The sequence below is a fragment of the Marmota flaviventris genome, chromosome 3 (assembly GCF_047511675.1).
Source record: "Marmota flaviventris isolate mMarFla1 chromosome 3, mMarFla1.hap1, whole genome shotgun sequence".
NCBI classification, from domain to species: Eukaryota; Metazoa; Chordata; class Mammalia; order Rodentia; family Sciuridae; genus Marmota; species Marmota flaviventris.
In genome coordinates this window covers 58,811,298-58,829,687 of record NC_092500.1, presented here as the reverse complement: position 1 = coordinate 58,829,687, position 18,390 = coordinate 58,811,298, and the positions used below count along the sequence as shown (strand labels likewise).

General features: G+C 50.6%; 2 protein-coding genes across 2 annotated transcripts; both read right to left on the bottom strand.

Moving 5' to 3' along the window:
* Position 1: 1 nt before the first annotated feature.
* Ndufa4l2 (NDUFA4 mitochondrial complex associated like 2) lies at positions 2-2,148 on the bottom strand. Its single transcript, XM_027926403.2, has 4 exons — positions 2,055-2,148; positions 1,656-1,744; positions 843-903; positions 2-735 (listed from the first exon to the last, which is right to left on the bottom strand). Exons 1-4 carry the CDS (start codon positions 2,109-2,111, stop codon positions 679-681), a joined length of 264 nt encoding a protein of 87 aa, XP_027782204.1. The 5' UTR covers positions 2,112-2,148; the 3' UTR covers positions 2-678.
* A 6,742-nt stretch (positions 2,149-8,890) lies between these two features.
* Stac3 (SH3 and cysteine rich domain 3) lies at positions 8,891-15,075 on the bottom strand. Its single transcript, XM_027929432.2, has 11 exons — positions 15,010-15,075; positions 14,485-14,749; positions 14,181-14,278; positions 13,901-13,973; positions 12,052-12,149; positions 10,258-10,324; positions 10,011-10,057; positions 9,669-9,754; positions 9,425-9,476; positions 9,198-9,335; positions 8,891-9,019 (listed from the first exon to the last, which is right to left on the bottom strand). The coding sequence occupies exons 1-11, from the start codon at positions 15,073-15,075 to the stop codon at positions 8,921-8,923; spliced, it is 1,089 nt and encodes a 362-aa protein (XP_027785233.1). The 3' UTR covers positions 8,891-8,920.
* Positions 15,076-18,390: the final 3,315 nt, after the last annotated feature.

The window sequence follows — 18,390 nt, the reverse complement described above, 5'->3', positions numbered from 1 at the left end:
ATTCAATTTGTTAAATGAAATTGTATTTTGCCCACGGCTGCTTCTGTTTGATCCCCTGGGACAGAAGGGAGCAAGGGAAGGGAGGGGAGAGGAGCAGTGGGAAGCTGCTGGGGGAAGGCCAGGTGCGTACAGGGAGGGGGTGCTATTGGTGTGGGAGGCAGCAGGCTTGGGCAAGGGAGGAGCATGTAACATGGCATGGGTGCCTCAGCCTAGGCAGGCTGGGCATAGGCGACGAGCCCAGTCGAGCCTGAGCAGCACCACCCCTGGGCAGGCACCCAGAGCCTGGGTTAACATGGGGCCTGCCACGTCTCTTGGCACTCAGGTCCCTGCTTGCTGTTGGCTCACGTAGGCCACGCTTAACACGTAGCTTGCACCACACCCTGCAAGTACAGGGTAGGAGAGCAGAGGGGCTGGCTTGGGCCCTTTGGGTTGGACCCAGCTGCTGCTTGCCGCCCTGACTCCCCTCCCCCATGTGGGACTCAATCCAAGGGTCAGAGGCGCTTCCGCTGATGGGAATGAGGGAGGATGGTGGGGGTTGGAGTTGCGTTCTCTGCGTGGGAACCAAGCCTGTATAAGCAGGAACTTGACAGAATGGCCAGACTGATGCCCCAGGGTCTGAGAGCAGGGAATGGAAGAAATGAGTGTGTGGTTTACATCGAACTCATGAACCCAGTCTGTTTAGAAGTCTGGCCGGTCCTTCTTCAGCTTCTTATAGTCAGTGGAAACCGCAAGGAACTAAGAGGAGAGGGAAAGGAGAGTTGTCCTGACAGAACCATTTTGCCCCATAGGGGAAGCACCAGGAGATGAGTGATGGGCAAGCAGCCCTAGTCACCTGGAAGTACCTTGTATTGGTCATTGGGGCTCAAACGGTTCCAGGGTTCTGGGTTGTTCTTCCGGTCCCAGCTAGGGAAGAGAGGGGAGTGTTAGAGTCTCTAATCTGGGACTGGGTTCCAGCTAGGGCTCTACCCCCACCCTAGCACCCCCTCCGTGTCTCCTACCTTGGGGGCCCATTTCCTAGAGACCGATGGGAAGGAGCATGTTAGTGGGTGCTGACAAGTGAGACAAGAAGCTTGTCACATTGTCAGAGTGAGGCTTGGTGACAAGACAACCCAGTCCAGGGACTCCCTACCCCTTGCTTCCTGCTACCCTAGGTTAACCCCTCAGAGCAGAGTTTTGGGAATTGGGCAGATCTCAAGGGGCAGGGGTTTCAGTCCTTGAATTTGGACAGTGCAGTGGGTAGGTGCATCTTTTTATGAAAGCAATCAATCTTTGCTGCTTCCCAGCAGGGTGTTAAGTCTTAGCACCTCCCCAGCCCCACTGACACCCCCAATAGCTCACCCAGCCATACCCCCAGTCTACCTGCAAGGACACAGAGGTACCCAAAAGCCTGCAGCGACAGCAGAGCAGCGTTGCCAAGGCAACAGGGCCTTGGAGCCACACAGGTTCAGCTGGCTCCAAACTAGCAAGTCTAGCAGTCAGGTGGGATAGAAGGAAGGCAGGGGTCTCCCAAGTCAGGGTTCCAGCCCCAAGATACCAGATGCCTTGGGATTCCTGCTAGGGTTACGGATTCTCATTGTTCCAGAAAGGTCCAAGCCTTCCCACTCTACCTTGCCACACCCAGGACCCTTGCTTGCAATCCCAAGCCCAGCCTTTACCATACGTCCGGGCTGCGTAGGGCCAGTCTCAGTAAGTAGAGTGCAGCGCTGCCCATGCCCAGGCCAATGAAACCGATCATTGGGATGAGCTGCAAAGAAAACAGGGCAGGGTCAGCCCCCTCCTCATAGTTCCCATTAACTTTACAAGTTAAATTTTTTTGTCTGCCAAACCACCCAAGGTCTGGTTCTGTGGTCTTCCTTACCCCTCAGCCAAACTGTCTGAGGTAATTTCCAGGGATATGGAGGCATATTGCAGGGATAGATTGAGGAGGGGTGTCTCCAAGGGAAGATTTGGAGCACTGGGGGAACTGGGCAGGAGGCAGGGCTCTGGAGGACTTGCAGGGTAGGACAGCATGAGAGTTAGGAGTTAGAATCCCAAGTTCTGAGGACTGAACTCACCCCCGGATGTCTTTTGATCTGCCGGTAGAAGCGGGCCCCTAGACTGGTTCCTGCCATAACGCCTTTCCAGTGTCTGGTGCTCTTCTGTGGCTCTTCTCTATTCCTTCTCCTGGGGTCCGCCCCCCACCAGGGAGGGGTCAGCCTAGCCCAGCCCGCTGGCGTTTTCCGACACCACACCACACCCAGCTCGCTTAAGCCCGGCAATCCCAAAGCAGACATGGGAATTGTTGGGAAGTCAGAAAGTATCTGCTCCCCAACTCTCTCCTCTATGTGCCTGCACCCTGACCCATGGGACACTATCATACTTGGGGCTTTAGGTCTCTCAGAGAGGGGCCCCACAGGCACCAAGAGACTGACTGAAGGGTGATACAAAAGTGGGACAAACTGACAGACCTGCAACAAGCACGTGTGAAGTATTCACAGGTGGGACCAGAGGGACGAGGGACCAGTGAGGGCATCTGCAGAGCTTTCCTGACACCCCTCACCCCTAGAGCCACCCAGGAGCTACCAGTTACTGATGATCCTGGTTCTGCCCTATATCAGAGTAGTGGGAGAAGGAGTGGGATGGATGGCCTCACTAGAGTTGCCCAGCCCATCTTGTGAGCAGTTTCTCCAGGTTGTGGTTGCCCTGGAAAGATGCTTGGAGGCTGGATAAGTCAGGTGTATCTGAGTCAGGATAGAAGGTCAGTTGTGGCAGTTTGGGAGTCTGAGAGACTTGACTTCCTTGGCAACCTGGGGTAGAAGTGAAGGTGGAGCCCCACTACCACCACCAAAGAGGCTACCCTCCACCTCTGTCTCTGGCTGTAGGACAAGAAGAGAATGGAGTGAGGAAGCCAGCAAAGATAGAAAAGATGAAGTAGGAAAAAGAAAAAGGCACAGAGACAGAATTGCAGAGTGATTGCCTCTTGTTCAGCCAATTCAGGTGTATGCTACACTGCCAGGATGGAAAGGCTCCAACCCCCGTTTTTTTGGAATTTGGAAGTGTTGGGGAAGCAGGAGCCCGCTTCGTCCGCTTTTTCCCACTCCCACGCTAACCTCAACCATCAGCTCCCGCCTCTGCCGCTGGGATCTTGCCGAGGTCTCCCACTTCTATTCTCTGGTACCCGCGCTATGGCTGCACGGGCAGGGGCGAGCTGTGCACCCGCCGCTGGGCCCCTCAGGGGTACGGAAAAGGAGAAGGCTGTTCCTGAAGACCCCCTCCCCTTCTCTCACACTGATACCTCCCCCGCCCTGGGCTGACAAGCGCAGCTGTAATTAGGCTGCGGGGTCCCGGGCTCTCCGCCTCCCTCCGGCGGATAATGAGATAAAGTGTCAGAGACATGGCGAGAACAAAGAGACAGAGACTCGCTGCGATGTGTGTGTTGGGGGTGATGGTGGAAGAGGGGTGCTGACGGGAATGTCAGAGCCTCCAGCAGCGCAGAACCCTCCCTGAGCGCCCGCACCTCCAGGGCTGGGCCAGGGAGGAGGTGTCCTGTCACACACAGAGCCCCTCAGCCCGCTGGGCTAAAAATCTCGGAGCTCTAGCTAGAGCGGCTGCCCAGCTGGGCTGCACATCTGGCGTTCTGTGGCACAGCTGAGGAGTCAGAACACCGGGAGGGATCCTTGGCTCTTGCCCGGGTTCCTTTGCTCTGAGGCCCTCACTTTCTTCCCTCCGCCCTTTCTTCTGAGTTCTGGTGACACAGACCCTTGGTCCCGCTTCTTTGCTACAACTGCTACTGTTTATCCTGCTTTGGGCTTCAGCCGGCTTTCTGACCCTCCAATATTGGCTTTCCGTGACTCCTTGGCTTTTTACCTGCTTGTGGTCCTAGTTTCTGTGAGCCTATTCTTCTTTGGTTCACATCCCTGGACCATGATCTCTGGGGCTGAGCTGGAACACAGAATTTCTGGGTTCTCTTCCCCCACCTTCCTCCCTCTTTCTCTCCCTACCCGCCCCCGCCCCCTTCCCTGCACTTTCTCACCACAATGACTCTGGAAGGCCCCGCTGGCCTACCGAGGTGATGGACCGCTGGAGACATTAGCCATGAATTAGGCGCGTCCTGGGGTCGGGTCCGGACCAGACTGAACACTAAATTCCACTAGGACCCAAATCCTCTAGCTGGCAGCGCAACGCGTCAAACACAGGCTCGCGGGTGCTACCCTGTTCCCGGGATGGTGGTCGCGAGCGCCCCCTGGAGGAGGAGCGGCTCCCAAACTCCGGGGAGAGGCCTTTGGCTCTCCGGTCAGGAAGTGCCGGCCCTTACATGCCCAGTTTTCGGGCAGGTAAGTCTAAGCCTGCAAACGTATAGGTTCACTTCCCACGGGTCACTCCCGCTACGCCCGCCACGAAGACAGTAGGTCCCTCAGCTTTCACTCTTCTGGTGTGAGGTGGGGCCACAGACCGCAGAAGGGTCTTGGAGGATTGCTGCGGAAGATTGCTGTAAGCAGCATCCCAGCTTCAGGCTGGTTCCTCTCACCATGCCGGACTGGGACGCCCACTCTGGGGCTATAGGTCCCGAAACTCACACTCTTGACTTGGCCTGCCTCTGCCCTTCTTTCTTCTTTGAGTCATTTGTCTGACTACCTCTGACTCTGAGTGTGTCTCTATGTGTCTGTGTCTCTCTGTTTCTTATATTCTGGTTGTGTATGTCTCCCTGCTGCTCTCCCTTTACCTGGCTTTGTCCTTCTGCATGTTTCTCTTTCTTGTGTGTCTTTCCTTTCCTCTACATTTCTCTATCTCCCTGTGTCTATCTTTACAAACGCCTTGCTCTGTCTCTCTCTGTTTTCCCCCTTCTCTCTATTCTCCACCTCTATTCCTATTCTCTGGCTTGCTGCTCCTGTGAGGCGGCAGCAGTCCAATGGGACAGCCTGGAGACACCTCAGTACACTGCTCAGGGTCTCCCTCCCTGGTCACCTCCACATGCCCATCACCTCGGAGTGGCCTCGATCTTCCTGCTGCAGCTGTGGGATGTGGAGAGGGCGCCCGGAAGGGAAACAGTGCCCAACAGCTGTTCGGGAGCCCCGGGCCCCCTGACCCTCTGTGCCACTATTAAAGGCGCGGGGTCCCGAGGCTCCAAGATGATCATGATTGCATCAGTCAGACAGAAGCGGAGCCGGGAGCTGCGCGGCGAGTGAGCAAGAGAATGAGACAAAGACGCCGGTGCCATCTGTTTATGCAAAGCGCTCTCCGCCAGGGACCCCGGCGTCCCGGTGTTTGGCTCAGCTCGGAGCACAGGGTCATGATTCGCTCCCGCCCGGCGCCCCCCGTTGCGTCTGGGCTTTCCCCCTCCACAGCACCCAGAGGGGCCACCAGGCGAGCGGAACGGGGAGGGGGCTGGGGTGTTGATGTGATTGGAGCGGACGCGGCTGTTTCTTCAATAATGGATGGAGATGATGCGGACGGCGGAGCCGAGCTGGTCGGGAGAGGAGAGAGGAATAGAAATAGGGAGAGGAAGGAGCGGGGGCGGGAGACTCACCCAGTCACGCGCGCGTGCGCATATTCACATACACGCGCATCGCACTGTCATTCGGATGTATACCGCCGCCGCGCGGCTCACACCCAGCACACGCCCACTCACTGTCACCGAGACACACACCTGCAGGAGGAGATGCTGGAGCAACACACACTCACCAGTGGCTCTTCCTGATTTTCACACATACAGGCCTGAAGGCAGAGACAAGGAGATGCTTGCACGCAGCTGGGGCACACCCAGGCGTGAAGAGCGCATAAACACAGACACACCAAAGCACATATCAACATCCAGACACCTAGACACCCTGGGGCTTGGAAATCAGAGATGAGCTTGGGAGTGGGAAATAGGCAAACCCAACAATACCTACTTTCAGGGACAGACACAAAATCAGAGCCCATAAATGGACATAAATCTGGAGCTCACACACCCAGGGCACAGACAACACACACCAGGAGTACCGGTGCTCATAATTGTCATGGGCACAGAAAGACCTTACCACCCACAGCCACTCAGAGACTCAAACCTACACATATTCAGGAGCTGCCATCTGTGCTCCTCTGGGTGAAGTGTGGCTCAGAGGTCGCCAGGGCCCCCAGAGCAAACCTTGTTAGCCCAGCAGTGTAATGAGATAGTGCTGACAGGAGGCACCTGGGGCTGTGGACTCAGAGGCCTGTAGCCCCCTCTTGGCAGCCTGGAAGCTTCCCTCCCTGGTCCTCAGAGAGGGTGGTGTGGTCCTTGGATATCCACTGCAAGCAGTCCCAGTGGGTTGCTGCCCTGACTCCTGCAGTTGGCAGGGTGCAGGTGAGGAAGGTGGGGTAGGACCACTGGAGGACAGTGGCAGCTGCACTGGGAGATTCCCAAGATCCCCCAAGAGGGCTTCAAAGTGAGAGTCCCACCTCTTTACCCGACCTTCACATCCTTGCTGCCCAATCTTCTAACTTCAAGACTGGACAGTAGAGAGGGGTAGGATGCAAGTTGAGTCTTGGACCCTAGTACCCTGGCCCTTTCTCTGATCTATTTTCAATTCAGTCTGCTCCTTGGCCCAGACTTATGACCTTTGCAGTGTGAGGCAGCATCATCCATCACCCAGGCGGCTGCTGTGGGAATGGGAGGCGCTGGGGGCTCAAACAGGGTTGCTGTCTTGCCTGACGCCCCCTCCTGGGACTTGCTTCTGGCCCGCGGGCCAGGGCTCAATCGGCCTGGAGCTTACTGAGCAGAAGAAGGGAGTGATCTTGGGGCTCAGTTGTGATACTGTGTCTTCTCTCCCCACCCCTGGCACCCCAATACCCCTCCTTCCAGCTCAGCACAGTCTGTTTCCCGGCTACTCCCGCCCCCCTTCTCTCGGGCCCTTTGCTTAATTTCCTATTAACTGCTGATAAATCCAATTAAACCACCGCTCTAATTAGGGACAGCTGCCGGCTCGGTAAGACGAAGGAGGGGGGCGCCCCCCGAGTGTAAGGGGAGAACAGCCGCTCTCCCTGCTCCTCGATACCCCCATACCAGCATCGCCGCCCAATGAGCCAGTAAATTGGTTTTGCTTCAGCTGTGTGTGTGTGTGTGTGTGTGTGTGTGTGTGGTCCCGGGAGAGAGGGCCTCCGGTTTTGAGCCCCTCAGACCTCTTGATGAATAGAGGTGATCAGAGCCCCGCTGCTGTCTCTCCTCTCACACACTTGTGATAGGCGGATCCCGAGGAGGGATGGGAGTAAAAGGTTGACTTGTGATTGTGGTGTGTGCGTGTGCCTGTGACCTGTCCCTAACCTAACCCATGCGTGATTAAAACGGGTGCTGCCTGAGTCTTCCTGAATGACCCTGCTCCCTACCCCCGCATCCGGGACAGTCAAGGGCAAAGGGAACAAGAAACTGAATCCAGTCCTGCAGCGAGTCTTGCGTGTTTCCCTACCCCCATCACTTCAGCCTTCTGTAAGGAAGAGGCGGGGAGGGGGAGAACGCCCGTCCCGGGCCCTCCACTTCCCCAGCCCAGCTGAGCCTCTGCCCTCCCTCCGCCAGGAGCAGATGGTGCCCGAGCTCCCGCTGCCAACCTTGCTAGGCGGTGCCAACCTCAGTCCTGGCAGACAACGGGCTGACGAGAAGAGGAGCTTCTGGCTGGCCAGGCTGACCCTCCCCCACCCGCCATCAAGCCCAAGACCCTCTGCCTGCCTCACTCCAGCGACCACCCTAGGCTGCCTCTCACTGGTCGGTTCCCAGGTCCCCAATCTCCTCGTCTCCTTCTGCTCTCTTCCCCACACCTTCCCGCTCCTCGCCACCTGCCGCCCTGACCAGGGCCGGCGTATTTGCATATTTGCATATGCAAATAATAACATTTGCATACAGCGCGCCGCAGGGGGTCTCAGCGGAAAGCCAGTTAGCTGTCTGCCCCGAGTCCTCACACTCAGTACCTGTCGGAAAGGACTAGGGCAGGGGCCGCGAGGGAGGGGTTAGGCCCCCCGGCCTCGCTAACTGGGTTCCCGGAGGACTTGAGGAAGTGTTGCCATGGAGACGGCACGCACCCCACCCCCTCCAGGCCCAGGGTCTCGGGCTTGGTGTCTCTCGTTTTCTACCCTTGTCCACCCGCTACAGCCTGTCCCTATCCTTCGCTCTCCAACCGAGATCTTGCATCGCCCCCTGGTGGCCTAACTCGGCGCTGAGCCAGTTTCTAAAATGCAAAGGGCCGCCCGTGGCTAAACCTTCAAGAGCTGAGATACCTATCTTGACACGCAATCCTGCTTCCAGCAGTGGGGGCTCTGGGATGACGACTCCAGTCCAGCTCCCCCACCTATCCCCCTGCCTACCATCAGTCTCAGCCCAGATAAGTTTGATACCTTATGGGAGAGACTGGGGACAGCTGGAGAGGATTCCCACTCCATTGCAGGCCTTCTCCTCGTCCCCAAAGAACAAACTTTTCTAACTTTTGTCAAAACTTTATTTGGTACCGCGGATTAAGCCCTCGAGCATTTTACCACGAGCTACATCCCCAGTTTTTAAAATATTATTATTATTATTTGTTTTTTGAGACAGGGTCTCACAAAATTGCTGAGGCTGCGCTCGAATTTAGGATCCTTCTGCCTCAGCCTCGCGATTTGTTGGGATTACAAGCGCACACTACAGCGCTCGGCTTGTCAAAACTTTAATAAATTTGCAGCATTCAAATAAGTTCGTACCCGCAATACCCCTGGACGCCTCCTTAGTGGAGATGTCTTCTCTCTCAAGATGGGCGAGAAGTTGCGGGCTGCTCGAGTACCAGGTATCCGAGGCCCTAGGCCAGGGGTGGGGAGGGAGGCAGGAACCAGTCCCTTCCCAGAGCCTTCCTAAACCCCACGCCCCCAGCAGTCCAGTTGCTTTTGTCTCTTTTCTCCCCAACCTCCACTGGGCCCGCCCAGAATGGGGATGGGTGTCTCCCGACTGCAGGCGCCCTCACGCCTAAATCTCCTCCAGGAAGTCGGTGGGAAACAGCCCCACCTTGCGACCGGTGTAGACCTTGACGTAGCCGCCGGCTTCGTCTCCTTTCTGCACCACGATCTAGAAATTTAAGTATTAGAGACTAAGACAGGAATTGAGGGAAAAGGCAGAAGATGAGAGCAGCGGATCTTGGGGTACAGAAGCTCGTCCTAGTCTCATTAATGGGTTATGATCTCCAAGGAGTGTGACCCGCTGAGGAGCATTCAGGCTTGGGATTCGGTTGGAGCACCAGAGATACCTGGTCCTTCTTGAGAGTGATCTGCCCTATCTCGCGGTTCCCCACGAAAGATCTTGTTACACGGTGCACGCGTTCTCCAGCCCGAACTCGAATGATGAAGTTTGGAGGGAAAAATCCAACCTTCTCCCCGATTTTCCCCTAAGGAAGACAATGGGGAGATTCAATCTCTCACTTCAGGTTTTATATTTAACACATACCCCACCCCTAGCCCCTGCCATTTCTCTTACTCGCCACCACTCCTCATTGGAGTCATCAATGACTGTGATCTTCTCTCCGGGCCTGGGAGAGGAAGGAAGAGGCCTTTAAGATTTAGTCGCCTGCCTCATATACCACTCCTTGGGTGTGTCCCGAAAAGTCCAGCCCAAATAGGATCCAAGCTTGGGGTTCCCCCTTTTCATTTCCCATAGGGAGTCAAGCTCTCCCTTCTTCATTCCCCAGTACTCCCCACCCTCTCCTCTGAAGGCCTCTCACGGAAAATCCAGATCGTCCTTTTCCAGGGCTTTGAACCGATAGAGAGCCACAAAGTAATGAGACTGCTGGAAGCCAGGCTGCTTGTGCTGGGGATGAAAGGGGGTGGGGGTAATGCGTTTCAGGGCTCCTCTTTGTACCCCACATTGAGGAGCATTCTCTAGACATATTACATTCCAACTCCTAAGTCTTGAGCTTAGTGTGTTTGTGTGTGTGTGGGGGGGGGGGGACTGGATGTGGCAAAGCAAGGAAAAGGGTGATGGGAACTTCTGCTGAGGCCATACATGGTATCAGACCTGGGCTGGGGAGAGGACTGGGATCCTTACAGGGAGAAAGGATTCTCACTTTGTCATCAGGTGTTTTCTCAGCCTTCTTGTTCCCTTCAGGGTTACCTGGGATGGGAAACACAAATGTTTTTGCCTCCTGGAGTGTAGGCCTCATTTTCTTTCCCTTGTGTTGAAAGGCAATCTCTCTTTTTTTTTTTTTTTTAAGCCTGGTCCACCCCTTGCCTCTCCACTCTCTGTGCCACACATAACTGAACCCCACACATAAACCTACCCCATTTCTGTAGATAGAGGTGGTTAACACTCACCATCCTGGGGTTTGCCTTCTTCTGGCCTGGCAGACTCTGGCTCCTCCTCCATCATGGCTGCTAGAGGCTGAAGGGGATACCAGAGTTAGAGAAATATTACCTTTGGAACCCATGCTTACCCTGGCTCTCCAGTCAGGCCAGAGAACTATAGAATAATAGGATCTCAGGGTTGGAAGAAGGAGGAAACATCTAGTCTAACCATCTGCTTAATGCAGAGACTTCTTCTGAAACAGCTGGCAGGTAGGTCACCTACCTGTGTTTGAATGTAGCTAATGGCATGGAGTTTACTACCTTACAAAGTAACCCTGTGCAATTTTAGGGCAGTTCCCTGCCTTGAGCCTATGTTATTCTACCTGTAATCTTCAGTTATTAGTCTTGATTTGCCCTCTGGAGCTATAAATGTGAAACAAATATGGCCTCCTTAAATAGCTGAGGAAAGCTGATATGTCCTTTCTGGCTTTTCTTCTCTAATAATTTTTAGTCCCTTCAAATCATCCCCATGATTCCAGGTCTTTCATTGTACTATCTGCCCTTTAAAAGTATTCCACTGTGTAAGAGAAAAATAGGCTGGTGCAGTGGCACAGGCTTATAATCCCAGCAATTTGAGAGACTGAGGCAGGAGGATCACAAGTTCAAAGCCAGCCTCAGCAACTTAGTGAGTCCCTAAGCAACTCAGTGAGACCCTGTCTCCAAATTAAAAAAATAAAATAAAATAAAAAGGGCTGGGGATGGAGCTTAATGGCAAGCCCCCTGGGTTCAATCCCCAGTACCAAAGAGTGAGGACGGGGGAGAGGGAAGTGGGCAGCACAGTTTTTTTTTTTTTTTTTTTTCCTGAATTAATTTAAAAGAACAGAATCCAAAAGTATGCTATCCTTTCTGGAAGCAAAGCTAAGGTTTTGTAAATTATAGTTCACACCACAGAAATCCCTAATCTGTGCCCAACCTTCTCAAACAGATAAGTATATTTTTCTTAAAGAAATTTAAAATTATAAGTTTTGGCTCTTTTAGTTTGTAAGAATTTAAAATATATTACTCATTATATGTTTTCCCTCTTAGCTTTCACACAACTTCATTTTTATCAATGAGAAAAAAGGTCATCAATGAGGACCATGGACCAAATCATGTTGTAAGGCCTCAGAAATCTCCCTTTAGTTGGAAACTCCTAAAGGACCTAGACTCTTTGGTATACTGCCATTCAATCAATCTGAGGAATTGATCCAACTGTAACTATCATCCATATTAGTCCATAGTGGTTGTTTAGAAAGATATAAATTCCTTGCAGAACTGAACACAAGTCTATATTACCAATCTAGCAACTCTATTATAAATGGAAATGAGGCTGTTCTTGGCCAATAGCTTTGTGCTTCAGTTTCATCATCTGTAAGATGAATGGGTCAAACTGAATGATCTTCACAGACCCTCTTTGTATGGCTCTAGAATTTTCTGATTACTTGGAAATGACAAATTCTTTTCCCCAAATCCAAAAGCACAACTCATGCCTCTGTTATCCAGCAATGCCAAGGACATGGAGCCTAGCCTTCTGTGGTATTTAATCTGACAATTTCAAAAGGGAGTTGAGAAACACACTATATGACAGTAGTTCTTAACCAAGGCCCATGGTGAGCCACAGCATGTGCATAAAGTCCTCTATATTTGCATGCAAAGATGTGTCTGTTAGGAATTGTGCCATTTTTGGGGAAAAGGATTTATAGTTCCTGTCAGCTTTCCAAAGGGGAAAATAACCTGCCCCATGGAATTCCTAGTAGGGACCCAGTAGGAATGTATGAGGCTCACATTTTTTTTATCTGCCTGGCCCTTCTTCCGTTCCTTGTTTGCCATGATTACCCCAGTGCGCAGAGTTTCAAACACAGGATCATTGCGATTGGCAGCAGCTAGTGAAATGGAAGAGAAGGAAGACATTATAGGGGAGGCAGAGAAAGGCTTGGAGAAAAGAGACCTCCTAAAGAAGAGAGAAGTGGGAGATTGGGTAACTAGGTATCCATGGTGACTGTGTATGTGTGTGTGTGAGAGAGAGAAAAAGAGAGAGGGAGAAAGGGGAGGGAAGGGTTAGAGAAGGATTAGCTGCATAACACTAATCTATAAAGGGTAAATGGTCCTAAAAAACATCACTGGAGCCAGGCATGGTGGCACACATCCAGTGACTCAGGATGCTGAAGCAGGAAGATTGCAGGTTTGAGGCAAGCCTCAGCAACCTAGCAAGACCCTAAGCAATTTATCCAGACCCAGACTCAAAATAAAAAATGGAAAAGGCTAGGAATGTGGCTCAGTAGTAAAGTACCCTGGGGGGGCTCAATCTCTATACCAAATAAATAAATAAATAAATAAAATAACTGGAAAAGTAATATAATAGAGAAAAAATATTGATCAGAATTCCTTCCAGACAAATTTTTTTGGGGGGTGGGGTACCAGGGATTGAACTCAGGGGCACTCAGCCACTAAGCCACATCACCAGCCCTATTTTGTATTTTATTTAGAGACAGGGTCTCACTGAGTTGCTTAGTACCTCGCTTTTTGCTGAGGCTGGCTTTGAACTCAAGATCCTCCTGCCTTTGTCTCCCAAGCCACTGGGATTACAGGCATGCACCACTGTGCCCGGCCAACCTTGTACACTTTTTGGGAGTTAGGGCATACTTGGAATCACTATTCTCCTAAGGTGAATGCTCCCTTAACTGCTGCCTTCTGCTTTGCTGAGAAGCATGTACAAACTGGGTGTCACAACCAGTGGGCTCTTCTTTTTCACCCATGCTTATCACACTGTTTGGTGACATTGAACAAATTATCAATGAATTTTTTTTTTTTTTTTTAATTGGTGGTGGTGCTGGGGATTGAACCCAGGGCCTTGTGCACAGAAGGCAAGCACTTTACCAACTGAGCTGTATCCCCAGCCCCGCAATGAATAATTTTTTAAGGATTATCAAATTAGGAACTTTCCAGGTTGTCCACAACTTTTGAGTCTGGTCCTAAGTCTGGCATGATACTATAACAAGGATAAGGACAATCTAGAAACCTTGTTCTTGTTTAGAAATGGTTTTGAAGGCCTGGGGTTGTGGCTCAGCGATAGAGCGTTTGTCTAGCACGTGCAAGGCCCTGGGTTCCATCCTCAGCACCATATAAAAATAAATAAAAATAAAGGTATTATGTCTAACTACAACCATAAAATAAATATTATAAAAAATAAATGGTTTTGCATGTGAAGAACACAGATTTTGAAGCGAAGATTAAGTTCTCAGTCTTGACTCCACCTCTGCTAGCTCCATGTAGTTCTAGCTAAATCTCACTCCTCTTAGTTTACAGTTTTTTTTTTTTTTTCTCTTGGAGAGCAGAGGATTGAATCCAGCAACAACTGAGCATCATCCTAATTTTTTTAAATAGAGTCTCATTGAATTGCTCATGCTGGCCTTTGCTTCAACTTCCCAAGTAGCTGGAATTATAGGTATGTACCACCACCATGCCCAGCTAAAACGGGAATGTTGACTGCAACCAAAATGACTCCAAAAATATTAAGTGAAAACTATGGGAAATAGAATATTTCTGTTTCAGAATCTGGCTTCTAAAGCTAAAAGTGGTGTGAAACCATCTCTGGGTCTTGCCCACTCCCTCAGGTTCATTATGAGGCACTTACAGAGATCTTTGACACAAGCATACTGCTGGTTGCTGTAGAGTGGGGAGCTATAGGCCCGACGGAAACCAGGTGGCTGTAGGATGGGATGGGGGGCAGCATTAGAGATAGCAAGGTAGGGCCCAGCACCCCACTTCTCCCATGAGTGCTTACCCCTTATCAGAGTAAGAGAGATGAGCCGAGAAAGCAGGAAGATGTATGGGATGACTTGAGGGACCAACAAGGGGGTAACTGGAAACATGTGCCCTCCCTCTTACTCTCTCATTCCCCAGACCCTACTCACGATCTTGCCGAAGCATCTCTGCATCTCCACATAGGATTGACAATGTTCATGGATGTTGGTTTTGCAGTTCTTACAGCGGAGCCCAAATTTGTTATTGACTTGGGAGGGGGAGAACATTGGGTAAGAATCCAGCTTGCCCTTTCCCTTTGTACCCCACAGTTACTCTGTGCTTCCCTCTAATCATATTTTCATAAGCTGAATCTTGACACAGCCCATCTATCCATTGCAAATATTTTTCTCCTACAACCTGTCCCCACCCCCTGCCTTCAACATCACATTCTCTCTACTTCCCTTTATAACTCACGCACAATCATCCGGGCACAGACATCACAGAACTTTGGCTTCTTGAAGAAGTGATCTTTGAATTTGTGGGGCTTGTCATTGATAAGCTTAGGAGGTTCTGGGGGTGGCTCCTCCTCTTCTTCTTCTTCCTCCTCTTCCTCATAGATGTAGTAGATGGGCCCACCCCCAGCTCCTACTGCCTCCCCATTGACCTGGGGCTCTGGGGGAAGCTCCATCTCCTTTGTCCCTGGAGACCCCTTCCTGAATAACTGCTTCAGCCGCTGTAGCTGAGGGAAGGAGTGAAGGAAATCCAGTGTTAAAAGGACTTTTGCTCTTTCTAGGGTAGCTGGAGTCAAAGCCAACTGGACATTTTCCTAACTTGGGTCAAGCAATCTGCCCCAGGGTTAGGGGTTTGGGGTACAGGTGCTGAATAGCATTCTAAAAATAAATGAGTCATACACAAGTGGGGTCATTTTAAGCACTTTCTTGTAGAAGCTGTAATGGCTTCCCAGCCGCCCACACCCAGTGGTGAGAGGCCCAGACTCACCCCACTTTGCGGAGTCTCTGTTGGGAAGGAGGGCTTAGGGGACTCCAACACCTCCTTTTCTGTCATCCTGCAAGAGGTTGGACCCCACTATGAAATCTAAATTTTGACTGCCATTCTTCCCTCCCTTATTTCTATCCCTTAAAGTACGGTGGTCCTTGAAGGGGAAGCTTTGGGAGAAATTTGGGTAGACAGAGATCTTTCAGTAGGGCTTATGAACAGAAATATTTCATGAAGATCTAGAAAAAAGACCAACAGGCTAAAGTTTCTCACACTAATACCCATCCTTCTGCCCCAAGGGGTAGCCCCAGAGTTTACAGCCCCAACATAATATTTAAGGCTGTCTGGTTTCACGCATTTTCCTATTCATGGGGAATAGAAATGTGACACACCTTTCCACATCCCCTCTTCAAGAAGTTTAACATTGCATTCTGGAGTGCACACATGGAAGGATGGACTGAGACATTTCCTTCCCCTCTTTCCTGAACCCTGGGGCCCATGCCTAGTTCTGTCCCAGCTTGCCTTAGGCCTCAGCTATTTTAGGTTTTCAGAGTAATATGAGCCTTTCCTTCCCTTACTTTATTCCCTGGACCCCACCCCACCCCCACCTTCAATCCTAGCTAATCCTGGAGTAATAATTTCACTTCTAAAACCCAACTACTCACAGATAAGGAGAGAAATGAAGAAGCTGAATAGACTATGGATTGGGGAGAGCAGTCTTGGAAATGGAAAGAGGATGAAGGGGAAACTTACGTTTGGGATTCCCTAAACCAGTCCACCGTCTCTGGAGGGAAGAGGGAGACCCTGAGGCCTGAGGTGGTGCTGGGGAAGGACTGGTCCTCTTCCTTGGGGGCTAAGCCCCCCCAATACCCTCCGTACTCACACCAGCCACCCAGACGGTATTTTGTAGGCCGCTAGCCTCTTGTCTTGGTGTCAGTGTGAGATGACAGGGCTGAAGGAAAATGGACAGCTGAACGGCACAGCTGACACAGAGAAATTGGACACGAGAGGAGGTCTGGGGCAGGGCTGGACCCTAACTCCTCCCATCCCCCAGGGTTGTCCTTCCCTGATTCTTATGGTGAGTAGGTCAGTATCCGCTAGTCAGGAAGGGGCAGTTTCTCTTCATGCCACATACTTGAAGAGATTGTATTTGGTGGCGTGGGTGGGTACTGAAGATTGAAACCAGTGGCACTTTATCATCTAAGCTACATCCCCAATCCTTTTTTTTCTTTTGAGATAGGGTCTCACTAAGTTGTCCAAGCTAACCTCAAATTTGCAGTCCTTCTGTCTCAGCCTCCCAAATTATAGGCATGAATCACTATGTCCAGACTTGTTTGAGGGGATTTTAGATATCTGAAGGTGAAGTCAAGATGAATTAAAAAACAATTTTCCAAAGGTCCCAACAGGTTCCCAATTCTACCTTCCCTAGGCTACCTAAGTAGACATATACTCTCAGCCATTGTCTTCCTGTGGCCACGTGTTTATATACCCTCAAACATTGATCTCACTTCAAGCCCTTAGTCTAGGAAAGGCCTGGGAACTGGTGAGGAAAGGATAATTTGGATTCTCAGAGCTCTCTTATCAGCCACATTAGATTGATTTCTCATCTGTGGTGGTCAGGGGCACGTACTGTCCTGTAAGGGAATGAGGAATAAGTAGTACTCTTTGTTCCTTTCCACTGCTCCTAGAGACTTCTTTCTCCCTATTCCTCTAAAATCTTGTCCTCAGGGTGAAGGAACTATAAGAGTTACTGAAAAAGAGCTGGAGCCAGTATAGTGGCTCACAGGCACATACACACAACTCAGAAGGCTGAGGCAGTAGGATTCCAAGTTCAAGGCCAGCCTCTCAGCAACTTAGCAAGGCCCTAAGCAACTTACTTAATGAGACTGCCTCAAAATTTGAAAAAGGGCTGTGGATATAGCTCGGTGGTTAAACACTTCGGGGTTAAATCATCCACAGTACCAAAGCAAAACAAAAACAAAAACAAACAATAAAACACCTAAAAAAAGGGGGGGGGGCTGGGACTTTTATCTGAGGGTATCTGGGGAGTAAGAGTATAAAACCCAGGTAGAGGCAACCCTTGACAAGTTTAGGGAGTGTTTAATCATTTGTAAGTAATATTCTCTTCCCCCCCCTTTTTTTTTTTGTGTGTGTGTAGTGCCAGGGATTGAATCCAGGGACACTCACTGTACCTGACTTATACCCCTTAGCCCTTATTATTTTTTGAGACAGGGTCTCACTAGATTGCCTATGCTGGCTCAAACTTTTATTTTTTTTTAGTTGTAGATGGACACAGTACCTTTGTTTACTTATTTTTATGTGGTGCTGAGGATCAAACCCAGTGCCTCACACGTGCGAGGCAAGTGCTCTATGCTGAGCCACAACCCCAGCCCCTCCCCGTATTATTTTTTTTAATAGTTTTTTAGTTGTAGATGGACACAGTATCTTTATTTATTTTTATATGGTGCTGAGAATTGAACTCAGTGCCTCACATGTGCAAGGTGGGTGCTCTACCACTGAGCTACAGCCCCAGCCCCATATTTTGTTTGTTTATTTTTAAATATTTATTTTTTAGTTGTAATTGGACACGATAGCTTTATTCTATTTATTTATGTAGTGCTGAGGATTGAACCCAGGGCCTGGCACATGCTAGGTGAGTGGTCTACCACTGAGCCACAACCCCAGACTGTTGTTTACTTTTTTTATGTGGTCTGAGGATCAAACCCAGTGCCTTGCACATGCTAGACAAGCACTCTGCCACTCAGCTACAGCCCCAGCCCTGGGCTCAAATTTTTGATCCTCCCGTCTCAGACTTCTGAGTTGCCGGGAAAGCACCATTGCACTGGCAGAATTATAGCTCTTTTTTTATTCCCTGATTCTACCTCTTACCTCTGATGTCCTAATATATGGCATTTTTCTCTCACAAAGATACAGCTAATTGGACTGTGACATGGTTGAAAGACACTATCTTCAGAGGGTAATGGAGGGCTGGGGATATAGCTCAGTTGGTAGAGTGCTTGCCTCTCATGCACTATCCCTTGTATTTGTGAGACAAAAGACCACATTGGAGGTTGGGTTAGACAATCTCTAGGAGGAGCTTGACTAGAGATAGAGCTACCCAGGCCTAGATTTCCAAGGCAATGTCATTTTTACTCACTGCTCTTTGCTCTCTTTAAGAGGTAGATGAAATTGAAAAGGGAATTCTGAATGGGTGAGTCTAGTTTTTTTGGGGCGGGGAGTGGGATTCAGGGGAGTGAACCCAGGGGCACTTAAGCACTGAACCACATCCCCAGCCCTTTTTTATTCTTTGAGACAGGGTCTCTCTAAGTTGCTTAGGGCCTCACTAAATTGTAGAGGCTGGCCTTTAACTTGTAATCCTACTGC

Excerpts from the sequence above, each read along its gene's own strand:
- Ndufa4l2 (XM_027926403.2), bottom strand. The coding sequence starts at position 2,111 with ATGGCAGGAACCAGTCTAGGGGCCCGCTTCTACCGGCAGATCAAAAGA. Across the intron at positions 1,745-2,054 it reads AGATCAAAAGACATCCGGGG|CTCATCCCAATGATCGGTTT; the intron begins GTGAGTTCAGTC and ends TTTTCTTTGCAG. Across the intron at positions 904-1,655 it reads CTACGCAGCCCGGACGTATG|CTGGGACCGGAAGAACAACC; the intron begins GTAAAGGCTGGG and ends TCTCTTCCCTAG.
- Stac3 (XM_027929432.2), bottom strand. The coding sequence starts at position 15,075 with ATGACAGAAAAGGAGGTGTTGGAGTCCCCTAAGCCCTCCTTCCCAACA. Across the intron at positions 10,325-12,051 it reads GCCAGGCAGATAAAAAAAAT|CCTCTAGCAGCCATGATGGA; the intron begins GTGAGCCTCATA and ends TATCCCCTTCAG. Across the intron at positions 10,058-10,257 it reads AGAAGGCAAACCCCAGGATG|GTAACCCTGAAGGGAACAAG; the intron begins GTGAGTGTTAAC and ends TTCCCATCCCAG.